Raw genomic sequence first — 11,350 nt, forward strand, 5'->3', positions numbered from 1 at the left:
TGCGGATTCGCAACGACAGAATCGCGCCAATGTGCGCTTCGCTTTATGATTAATAATTCGTACACCTAGAATCGATGATATTAGGTGTATCGATTTATCAACATCGCTATTTTATGCAAAATCGATCGTTAAGATCTCATTTCTATCGTGCAAGCACTCTCTAAATCAAGCGCTTTAGCTTGGCACTTTAGTATATAAATCAAGTGCCTTTAGTAGTTTTAATAATTTATATTCATTACAAATCTGGATGAGTACTTAATAACATGGTGAACACGGGAGATGTTTATATTGTATCCGCTGCGCGCACAGCCATTGGTAAGCAACAGCTTTAACGAACTACATTTAAAACATGAACTCGTTCAATAATTTTTGATTAAAGGTAGCTTCAATGGATCACTTTCTAAATTGAAAGCTTCCGAGCTTGGTAGTATAGTTATTAAAGAAGTATTGAAGCGAAGCAAAGTAAAAAATAGTGATGTGGACGAAGTTATTATTGGTCAAGTGAGTATTAGTAAGATAAGAAAATACGGTTATAAGACATGCTGATGTAATAAATCTTTTTCTTTTGCCAATATAGAGCCTTACAGCTGGTCAGGGCCAAAACCCCGCAAGGCAAGCGGCGCTGCAAGCAGGACTTCCCATTACTGTTCCCGCATACAATATAAATATGCTTTGTGGTTCTGGTTTGAAGTGTGTAAAATGCAGTTTTGCCGTTGATTAAATTCACGTTCATATAACCGTATTTTTCAGAACTGTGGCCTTAGGTTACCAATCTATACGCGCTGGAGATTCTAAAATTGTAATTTGTGGCGGCCAAGAGAGCATGTCTATGGCACCACACGTTATTCATTTACGAAATGGTATCAAAATGGGTGCTGGTACAATGTTAGATACAATGTTACATGATGGTCTAACCGATGCTATGCATAACATTCATATGGGTGTTACAGCCGAAAACTTAGTAAAACAGTATAGTCTTACGCGGAGTGAACAAGATGAATATGCAGTTCGTTCACAAAACTTAGCTGAAAATGCTCAGAAAAATGGTTTCTTCGAAAAGGAAATAGTACCTGTTGAAATGAAAACGCGTACTGGAACACAAATTTTTGATAAGGATGAGTATATCAAAACTGGTACCACAATGGAATTATTGAAAAAATTAAAGCCTGTTTTTATTGATGTAAGCTAATTGAATTTATAAACTTTAAATACTCAATCGAAACACGCATTCATTTATATAGAATGGATCCGTCACAGCCGGAAATGCATCTGGCATAAATGATGCTGCAGCGTTAGTGTTGTTAATGTCCGGTGCTGAGGTAGAGGAACGATCTATTAAACCTATGGCTAAAATTGTTGCGTGGGCGCAATCTGGAGTAGAACCTGATGTAATGGGTATTGGACCCGTAACAGCGGTAGAAGCAGTGGTAAGTATTGGAATTATAAATGAATTAATATAAATTTATAAACTATATATATATATATTTTTTTTTACAAAGCTACTTAAGGCTGGATGGTCAAAGGAAGAAGTAGATCTATTTGAATTAAATGAAGCATTTGCCGGTCAATCGATTGCAGTATTAAAGGGTCTAAACATAAACTCCGACAAAGTCAATGTTAACGGCGGCGCAATCGCACTGGGCCATCCGATAGGTGCATCTGGTTGTAGAATTCTAGTCACGCTATTGTATGCCCTAGAAAGATTAAACGTAAAAAAAGGTGTAGCTTCATTGTGCATTGGCGGCGGCATGGGTATCGCTATGGCTATTGAACGTGTTTAGAGTAAATCTTATAATTTACAACCCACAAACATACATACAATCGTATTCATATCTACAAAGTACTACTATATAAACATACATACATACATTTGTATGCACATATGTATGTACAATTATGTCAAAATATTTTCAAATGCAAATGTCGACTGCAACAACAGTCGGTGTTAAGTGTCAAATGTTACCAAACTTGTTTGTAAAGTTATTTCTAAAAAATCACTGAATAATAAAGAGAAAGCATACATAAGCACATACTTACTTACATCATGTGCACACATGCATGTATGAAGATATATGCAACCATACTCGTAACGTTTAATGCTCGCTTTACCTGATGGTTTTAAAGTAAACAAGAGTTTTTAGTTTTCTCAAAATAGAGTAAACACACAAACTTCGACTTGGATGAACGTACAAATGACGCAGTCAGTTATCGCTCGGCGATATCCATCGCCGTTCACATAAATTTGTGTATCGTGATAACTTTCTACAACTATTCTGTTTCGTCGAAGAACAGTTGCTCTCATAATCCTTAATTCCTCTGATTTGGAGCTAATTTTCCATACGTTTTAAAAGCCAGCAATGAGCGTACCAAAATATACAAACTAAAAATGCAATAAATTTTAAAACTACGTACATATGTATGTATACACATTTATGTATATTGAGCTAATTCATATTCTTAAAGCCAATTTATAATACTTTATACAATATAAAAGCTCGGCCAAACACTAACATATGTATGTGTAAGCGCCAATCTATTATTATTATTATTAAACAATATAAAATACATTTTGAGCTTACATATTTTAAGTAATTTTGACTTCATTGCATTCTAGGCTTTTCAAAAATATCAATGGATCGCAGCATTAACTCCATTGCTACCTTTCCGGATAATATGCCATTCAACTCCATGTAGTTCCATACTGATCCCATGAAAATGCAAAATAATAAAGCTACTGATATTGAAAACTTGAATATTATATACAATGTTCTAAATCCCACTGGCGCCGGATATTCTAAAAAAACTACCAAGATAAATGCGAGAATAACCGCGACACTGTAATAAAATATACGATCAATATTTAATTGATCCAAAGACATTTCACATAAAGATATGGATTCTTGCAATACATCAACACGTCTGGATACAAGGTATTCATTCGTTTTTATAAAAGCCTCGCAATTTTGGTCACCAATACGCTCTACGTGGTTCAGAAGTGCATTAACAGCAGAACTAGCCTCTTCGCAAATCGAATGTGGTGATTCATCTAAATTTAACTTAGTCAAGACTGCTTCATGGTCTGAAAAGCTAAAATTATGTCCAGGTACTCGCTCACTTAATGGTAATCCATAGTCGAGAATAGACAGTTTAAAGTTATCAGAACTTCTTGCAAATATATGATCTATATGTATGCCGTGGGATTTATTGGCATTAATGGCTGTAGACGTATACGAGTTTTTATAATACTCATTTGTAAAAATGTTTTTCGAAATGCAACAATCTTTCATTTTTGATGTATACAGAAGAACCCTGAAAACAAAGAAGAGCTTGATTAAAGATAAACAACACGCATTAATCAACAAATTGTGGATTATACATAACATTCAACAAATGATAGGAATGCACATCAAAGTAGCACACATAAATGCTAACCAAACTAATAAAAATTTCTGGCAATTTTGTCTGTAATAATTACTTGTATGTTAAATCATGTGGTTGGGCATTTAAATCGCCAGCAAGCACTTGTAAAACAGAGTCGCCCTTTGTTGCACGTATAAACTGTGCCGTGTCAAAAGCTTGAATCACACGATGAGTCTTGTAATCGTCATTTTTGTTACTATATTCTGCATGTAACTAAAAAAAAAATGAACAAAAACTAATGCAATTTCGTTAAAAATACGAGGAGCAATTGATCATATCTTACATGAGTGTTGTACAGATTTACAACTTGCTTGTCAACCAATATTCGGCACAGTCCAACTCCTTTGCCTCCAAACCAGTCTGCATGCTGGATGCGATGAAAATAACCATTAACACTCCATGGGTGAAAGAAAGAACTTAAAATGGGAAATCTAGATAATACTAGCAAGCCAGACCCGACAACGCCACTAAAATGGACACGAGCGTTTAACCTCCAATATAATATTTATGTATGTTTTATATTTACCTATAAAAATAGTGAGAATAAGGCAATACGGACTCTGTGGCTTTCTTTAAATCCTCACAATCTTTGCGAGACCAAACTTCTTGCAATGATACAATATCATAATTCCCTGAACTAACCTCTAAACCAATAGCTGCAATGCGAGCCACTCTGTCCTTGGATACAAATGGAAAAGGAATTCCCCTGAGGATATGTAACGAGGTAAAAATCAATATCGTCTTCATTAATTAAGATTTATTAATAAACGTTTCAGGCAAATAGAATCTGTAAAATTAAAACTCATTTTAGTTGTTCAGATACTGCCAGTCGGACTTTGCAATAAACTGATTTTGGCACTGCAAGTCATTGCTGCTTACCAAACATTAAGCGTTAAAATACTTAAATTTAGTAACATTTTCGAGAAAAAAAAATATATTTGTTTATCTTAGCGATACAATTTTTTTATCACCCAGGAATTAATCGATAGAAAAAGTAGTCATCTGTCATGTTACAGTCTGTTAATACAGGTTTGAGCTTTTACCATGTTGTTCTGACTGATATCGTAAACATGTTTTCAATAGGGTCTTCATCTAAAGTGATAAAGATATAAATTGCTTAAATTTATCAGTTTATCTGCCTTCTTTCATGAACGCACCTATGTAAATAATTGCATAAAACTGTTTATTATTTAACTTATATGGCTAGTTGCGTTTCATTCTTACCTCGTACATTGTGTCCATTTGTTTTTGTGTTCGTAGCAAAACGACTATCTGGCAACCTGTAAGGGTTTAATTTTGCTAAAATTTCGGATTTATTGTTAATTGGCTGGCCAAACTAAAATAAGGATGAAGGTGAGAGGTTGCTAATGAAAAGAAAATGAGGGAAAAGCATTTTGTTTTTTTTTTTTTTGTAGCAAAACTCTAAACAAAGGATATAAGAAATATCAACGAAAACACTAGCAGCCGGTGTGAACAGCCTTCAGCCCACAATCCCAAAACTCGTTTTCAAAGTGTTTTCCTTGTCGGTCAGAACATGGTATATTTGAGTTTAACATTTAAAAAAAAAAACCTATCCAAGCCTATGTCAGCTTTCAGACACGTCAAGTTTTGCTTTCAAGTCTGCTCGTTCCATAGCGCAGGAGGTGAGAAGAGAGGGGAAGAGTACAGATTTCTGCATACCCACAATGCAGCGAAGCAAAAAGCCTGATTATGGCTTATAGGCTGTTTTTGCTTACGCGTAAAAGCACATTTAGCGCATTTAGCTCTAAATGCTACTCTAAATGTACATTTATCCATACAAAATTCGTCACCTAAATGCAACTAAATGCAACTCCATTTTTGCATTAAGAATCTAAATGCTAAAAGCAACCCTGTGATCTTCCAAAATTTCCACGATTCGAACATGGTTTAAAGAGAAAAGGTGGCAACATTGCTTTTTCGAGTATACAGTTGCTAGCTGCGTTTCAGTGATCGCCGATCGAGATTTCTTTTATTTTGCATTACATATTTGGATAAAGAAAGGTTAAGCAAATTCAACATCGATTTGATGCTGATAGAAATCTGGATCAATTTGTAATCAATTCTGTTTGGTTTGTTTCCTAATTAAGTGAGGAAATTTTAATTGACAGCACCGACAAATGAATATATACACAAACAAATGTTCGGTTATGGTTAAAACAATACAATTTTTTGTATTGAATTTTTGGTTTAAAATTAATTTTTTCCTTTTCAGTAGGGTTTTTGCATATTATCTCCTGCGTGAGAATTGATCGTAATATATACGCATCTAAATAAGAGACTGGAACACGGCTGTTTGTCAAAAGCATACGATTTCGAACTCGCGTAAATGTACATTTGCTAAATGCTATAGCATGAACGCTTTTCGAAAACATATGTTCGAAAGTGCTAAATGTTGCATTTTAAATGCAGCAAAAACGCTGCATTACCTTAACTTAACGGAACGTAGAACTTAGAGAAACAAAATGAAACAGATTTCGACGTGGTATTATGTTACGTTAAGTTTTGGCTGTTCAATTATAAGCAACACCCATTTAACAGAATTTTTATGAGAGAGACCTAAGTTACGTTAAGTTGCTATGATCAGACCAAAAGATGGCGCCTTCCGCAGACCGCCAGTCCTCTCTTTCTCGACTTAACAGCACCCACCCTTTCGCTGACGTCACATTATTATTTTTTCGCACTAGTGACAAATATTAAATTTTCATATTGTACCAAATTACCGAAAAGTTGTTCCTAAAAGTAGATATACGTACCTAAACGGTAAACATGTATTTTTATGTGCATAAATTTTTGGTAGTTGGTGGACTACATCTTCCTTTTGTACCATAATAATTTTTCTACTTACATGAAACAATATTTAACTACGTTCCAAATGCACCTAAAATAATGTGCTTGTGCCGATTGTACGTTCAAATTTAAGAAGCTGAAGAGTAGGTACAATTCAACCTAGTTTTACATCACTATTTCGCACCACTTTTCGCTTCTTCCTCTTCTTCCTCAAAATTATTCTTTACACTCTCATTCTCAAAATAATGTGACGTCACACCCAGTTACTCTCCCAATGAGAGAAACTTACTAAGTTTTATGCGAACAGGGATTGGCAAACTTTTGCAGGCCTCACTGTCAGCTGGCGTCTACGATTGCATATCGAACATAATAGGTTTGTTCCAAACGAGCCCGCGGGTACCCGGGGGTGCCCAAAACAGCCCAGAAAGCGTTCCTCGCTCTAGAAAAATGGGTAATAGAGAGCGCATTCGACTTTTGGATCGTAAATGTCTTCTTCTTCGTGCCCAAAACAGCCCGAACCAAGGCGAATCGCAACAAGATTGTTCATTTTTAAATTTAACGAATTTGTTGATTTAAATTAATATTGACAAAAATGCAACCGTGTACCACAATTCTGCTTGCAAATTAATTCGCCTTGATATCCCCTACTTTACAAGTTTTTGTGTACGAAAACGCCAAAACATGAAATTTGCAAAAATGTTTCTGGGCTTTAAGCGAAGCGCACATTGGCGCGATTCTGTCGTTGCGAATCCGCAAGCCCAAAAATTACAACAATGCTACCCATACATTTTAATGCGCTAGCGCACACTTGCACGATTCCGTCGCTGCGAATTTTTCGAACATTCAATGTTCCTCTCTATTAACGCGTTCGAAACGCGGCTTGCAGCGTTTTGAAGGCGTCAAAGAAGAAGAAGAAAGGTGTCACAGCAATAAAGGCATGGAAAAAAAAAACGTGTAATGTACAAAAACTAATAAAAACGTTCGTAATAATAGTATTTTGTACGATTTGGGCACGCCGAGTGCGAAAATACACGAAATAAAGGGAAAATTGAGTGAATTGTACATCGGAAATCGACGCGAAAAAATCGCTCAAGTGTGCGCACGTTTGCGGATTCGAAGTTAACAGCCGAATTCGCAACGTATTCGCAACTATGGAATCGCGCTAATGTGCGCTTCGCTTTACTGGAAATGGGTAAACAAACACAGCTATTATTAGGGTTCGAAATTTCAGACTTTGGTATCGATACTGAGTACTCATTCCGGCATCGAGCTCATGGTATCGATACTCTAAAAGTATCAGGGAAAAAGTATCGATACTACTGAGTATCGGACTCATTAAAATACGTTTTTTGGGATACTAAAAGTATTTTATTCTTCAATCGTATATCTAGTTATTTCCTGAAATTAAAACAATAGAAATTTAAATTATTTGATTTTTATTTCATTGAAGAACTTACTTTCACTTTAGAAGTAATTTTAACATTAAATATATATACATATAGATTGGCGCTTACACATATGTTAGTGTTTGGCCGAGCTTCTCCTCCGATTTGTGGCGTGCGCCTTGATGTTACACAAAGAGGAGGGACCTGCAGTTTTACGCCGACTCCGAACGGCGATTGTATTTTTATGAGAAGCTGTTTTTTAAGGCAGAAATACACTCGGAGGTTTGCCATTGCCTGCCGAGGGACGACCGCTGTTAAGAAAAAACCTTTTTTCTATATTTTTTGAGATGTGGCTTTAACCAGGGCTTGAACCCAGGCGCTTAGGAGTGGAAGCGCGCACTGCTTACCACTACATCACAGCGGCCGACATACATACATACATATGTATATATATATATATATATATATATATTTATTTATACTTTCACGAATTTCAAATTTTATTAAGAAATTTGTGTAAACTTTTTGGGTATGCATTTTTGTAGCCTATTCAATTTTAGTATAATAATGTGCAAGTTTGAATTAAAAGTCAACGGTAGCAGGGAACACGTAAATTTGAATAGGTCACAAATCTGCATACCCAAAAAGTTTCTAAAATTTCTGCATTTTCGTTAACTTTGCGTAAAGTTTTATGGCCTTATTCATAAAAAAATAAAAAAGGTTTAAAAACTGAAAAATGTAATTTTATTAAGCTTTTTAAACCTACTTTATTTTTTTTATGAATAAGGCCATTAAATTTTAACTTATTTGGTTTATGTTATGCAACAGACTACACGCAATTTCAGTTTATTTTCAGTCATGGACAAAATTGAATGATAGTAATCCATATAAGCAAAGGCAATAGGTTTGTTCGTCGAGCAAAAAATTTGTACGAATTTGTACGAATTATCACGATTTTTGCCCAAATCGCGTTCGTGCAGACCAAAAAATTATCCAACACTCAAAAATTGTGAGAGCAAAGTGACAGTTCTCTTGGAGAGAAGTTGCAAATTCTTGCTGGAAAAAATTTTGCCAGCAAGAATTTGCAAACACGAAAAACATGTGGTTGTGGCGCATGGTTGCATTTTTGTCTACAATAATTTGAATAAATTAGTTCGTTAAATTTAAAAATTTATAAACACGAGCGATTTTTTATGAAAAAAGGAAGTAAATAATTGTTGATATAATTAATTTAGTTAATTCCAATGATTTGAACTTAATTCGGCTGAAAAAAATGGTATTCGCAATAGGAATGCAATTGCAACCAGAGTCGATTTAAGAAAGCTAGTACGATGAAGAAATTGAAATGTATGTTAAAGAAAGTCAGAACAACAAGAAATATACATGTATATCCTGTTTTTGGCCATCCGAAAGAATTTTAAAAATTCTATACAAATTTTTTATGTTTGAAATGCAATCGTGGACGCCAGCTGGCAGGGAAACTTGCAAATTCCTGCAAATCTGCGTTCGCAGAAATTTGCAAGTTTCTCAACATGAGAGAGAATTTGAGAGATTTTTTCTTACTCTCTGATATTTTGAGTGTTGGATAACTCTTGCTGGATTTTCGACGAACAAACCTATTGTGTTTTTTAAAAAGTATTCGATACTTCGAGCTATTATGTAAAACTTAAGGAAATATGTCCTTTTATTCATGCAAATTAGTACCTTTTTTATTTAATATCAAAAAATCGTTTTATAATTCATAATCGCCACTATCACTTTGGTCTTGATCATCTGCTCCAACTTCTTCAAAATCACGTTCCAATGTAGCTAAATCTTCGCGAGCTTCGGTGAATTCTCCTTCCTCCATTCCTTCGCCAACATACCAATGAACAAAGGCACGCTTCTTGAACATCAGATCATACTTGTAGTCCAAATTACTAAATGCAACGGAAATAGCCGTAGTATTTGATAACATACACACTGCGCGTGATGTTTCAGCTAAATCTCCGCCTGGTACGCAAGCTGGTTTTTCGTAATTAATACCAATTTTAAAACCTGTTGGACACCAGTCAACAAATTGTATATGGCGTTTAGATTTAATAGCCGATACAGCTGCATTTACATCTTTTGGAACAACATCTCCGCGGTAAAGCATACAACACGCCATGTATTTCCCAGCTCGTGGATCACATTTAACCATCATGTTTGAAGCCTCAAAGCAGGAGTTGGTAAGCGCCATTATAGCATTGTGCTCATGTGAAGCATTCGACGAGGAAACCAATGGCGCATATGCCACAAGTGGAAAGTGTATGCGTGGATAAGGTACCAAATTTGTTTGAAATTCATTTAGATCAACATTCATGGAACCACTAAAACGTAGAGAAGCTGTAGTTGAACTAACTATTTGGGCAATAAGTCGATTAAGGTTGCGGTAATTGGGTCGATCGACATTCAAATTATGTTGACATATATCGTAAATTGCTTCATTATCTACAATAAAAACACAATCCGAAGTCTCTAAAGTTGCATGCGTAGTAAGGACTGCATTATAGGGCTCCACGACTGCTGTCGATACCCTCGGCGATGGATATACAGCAAAATCTAGTTTACATTTCTTACTAAAATCAGCATTTAGGCGTTCCATAAGTAAAGACGTAAATCCTGAACCAGTTCCCCCACCCAAACTGTGAAATATTAAGAAACCTTGAAGGCTTTCACACTGCTCTGCTGACTTTTGAACGCGATTCATAACTTTATCAATTGCTTCTTTTCCGATTGTGTAATGCCCACGTGCATAGTTGTTAGCTGCATCTTCCTTACCCGAAATTAGTTGTTCTGGATGATACAGGCTTTTAAGGGTACCATTGCGAACGTCATCGATAACTGTAGGTTCGAGGTCAACAAAAACTGCACGTGGTACATGCCTCCCCAATCCAGTTTCCGCAAAAAATGTATTTGAATCATTGGTCGTCTCATTAGTTTTTAAATCGTTGGACAATCCATCTGCCGTACTCGATTTTTCTTCTTTACATTTTAGAGAGCCATCAACATCAATTCCATGCTCTAAAAGATACAATTCCCAACAGGCATTCCCAATTTGTATACCACCTTGGCCAATTTGTATTGATATTACTTCACGCTTAAATAAAGAAAAATTAGAAGTATAATAAATATAATTTAATTATTACATTAACCTACCATTTTTAAATATAGATATGCGATAAAAATAAGATGGCTCTTGCAGTATGGTTATGCCTAGGCGAGACTGGAAATGCAAAAGCAAATTGTAAAAGAGCTGATACCTGGAGCGCGGCAGATTCCGTTAGTGGAAATTTCTTAATGGCCATACACATTAAAACAACCCCCACCCTTAAAGTTTAAAGTTTAAATATGCATATCCTTGGATGGTATGCAATTTATAGAAAGGAGGCGAATATAAATACACAGGAACGCTATATTGAATAATTTTTGGGAAAGATGCATTAAAACGAACTAAAGCTAAACTTACTTAAAAATCAATTCTTTTGTATTTTCTACAATACATACATAATTTATTTATTGCAATATGGTAATACATAATACCGAAATTTTTTTACGGAGCGTAACTCAAGGATTTATATTTTTCGGTTTTTGAATAAAAAGTATTTAAGAAATATCGTAAACGTTTTTTACTTAACTAAAAAACTACGTGCATGTTTTTCATTTAAAATTTTTAAATTCACTATACAACTTCCGGTATACGAAACAATTTATCG

General features: G+C 35.1%; 3 protein-coding genes across 4 annotated transcripts; 1 reads left to right on the plus strand and 2 right to left on the minus strand.

Annotated features, from left to right (window-relative positions):
* The first annotated feature begins 133 nt into the window (after nt 1-133).
* On the plus strand, nt 134-2,083 carry LOC118746825 (acetyl-CoA acetyltransferase, cytosolic). The gene is made up of 6 exons (XM_036480762.1): nt 134-315; nt 380-501; nt 578-690; nt 751-1,180; nt 1,242-1,427; nt 1,500-2,083. The coding sequence occupies exons 1-6, from the start codon at nt 264-266 to the stop codon at nt 1,779-1,781; spliced, it is 1,185 nt and encodes a 394-aa protein (XP_036336655.1). The 5' UTR covers nt 134-263; the 3' UTR covers nt 1,782-2,083.
* A 336-nt stretch (nt 2,084-2,419) lies between these two features.
* Nucleotides 2,420-4,343, minus strand: LOC118746821 (putative neutral sphingomyelinase). 2 transcript variants are annotated; one of them, XM_036480758.1, is made up of 5 exons: nt 4,300-4,337; nt 3,947-4,126; nt 3,704-3,887; nt 3,476-3,633; nt 2,420-3,309 (listed from the first exon to the last, which is right to left on the minus strand). In XM_036480758.1, the coding sequence occupies exons 1-5, from the start codon at nt 4,335-4,337 to the stop codon at nt 2,601-2,603; spliced, it is 1,269 nt and encodes a 422-aa protein (XP_036336651.1). In that variant the 3' UTR covers nt 2,420-2,600. The 2 variants fall into 2 exon arrangements, with proteins under 2 accessions (XP_036336651.1, XP_036336650.1); XM_036480757.1 differs by having other exon boundaries at nt 3,947-4,343.
* A 4,923-nt stretch (nt 4,344-9,266) lies between these two features.
* On the minus strand, nt 9,267-10,956 carry LOC118746831 (tubulin alpha-4 chain). The gene is made up of 2 exons (XM_036480768.1): nt 10,794-10,956; nt 9,267-10,734 (listed from the first exon to the last, which is right to left on the minus strand). The coding sequence occupies exons 1-2, from the start codon at nt 10,794-10,796 to the stop codon at nt 9,346-9,348; spliced, it is 1,392 nt and encodes a 463-aa protein (XP_036336661.1). The 5' UTR covers nt 10,797-10,956; the 3' UTR covers nt 9,267-9,345.
* Nucleotides 10,957-11,350: the final 394 nt, after the last annotated feature.

This window comes from Rhagoletis pomonella, unplaced genomic scaffold (assembly GCF_013731165.1).
Source record: "Rhagoletis pomonella isolate Grant_MI unplaced genomic scaffold, Rhpom_1.0 Rhpom_scaffold_00011, whole genome shotgun sequence".
Classification (NCBI taxonomy): Eukaryota; Metazoa; Arthropoda; class Insecta; order Diptera; family Tephritidae; genus Rhagoletis; species Rhagoletis pomonella.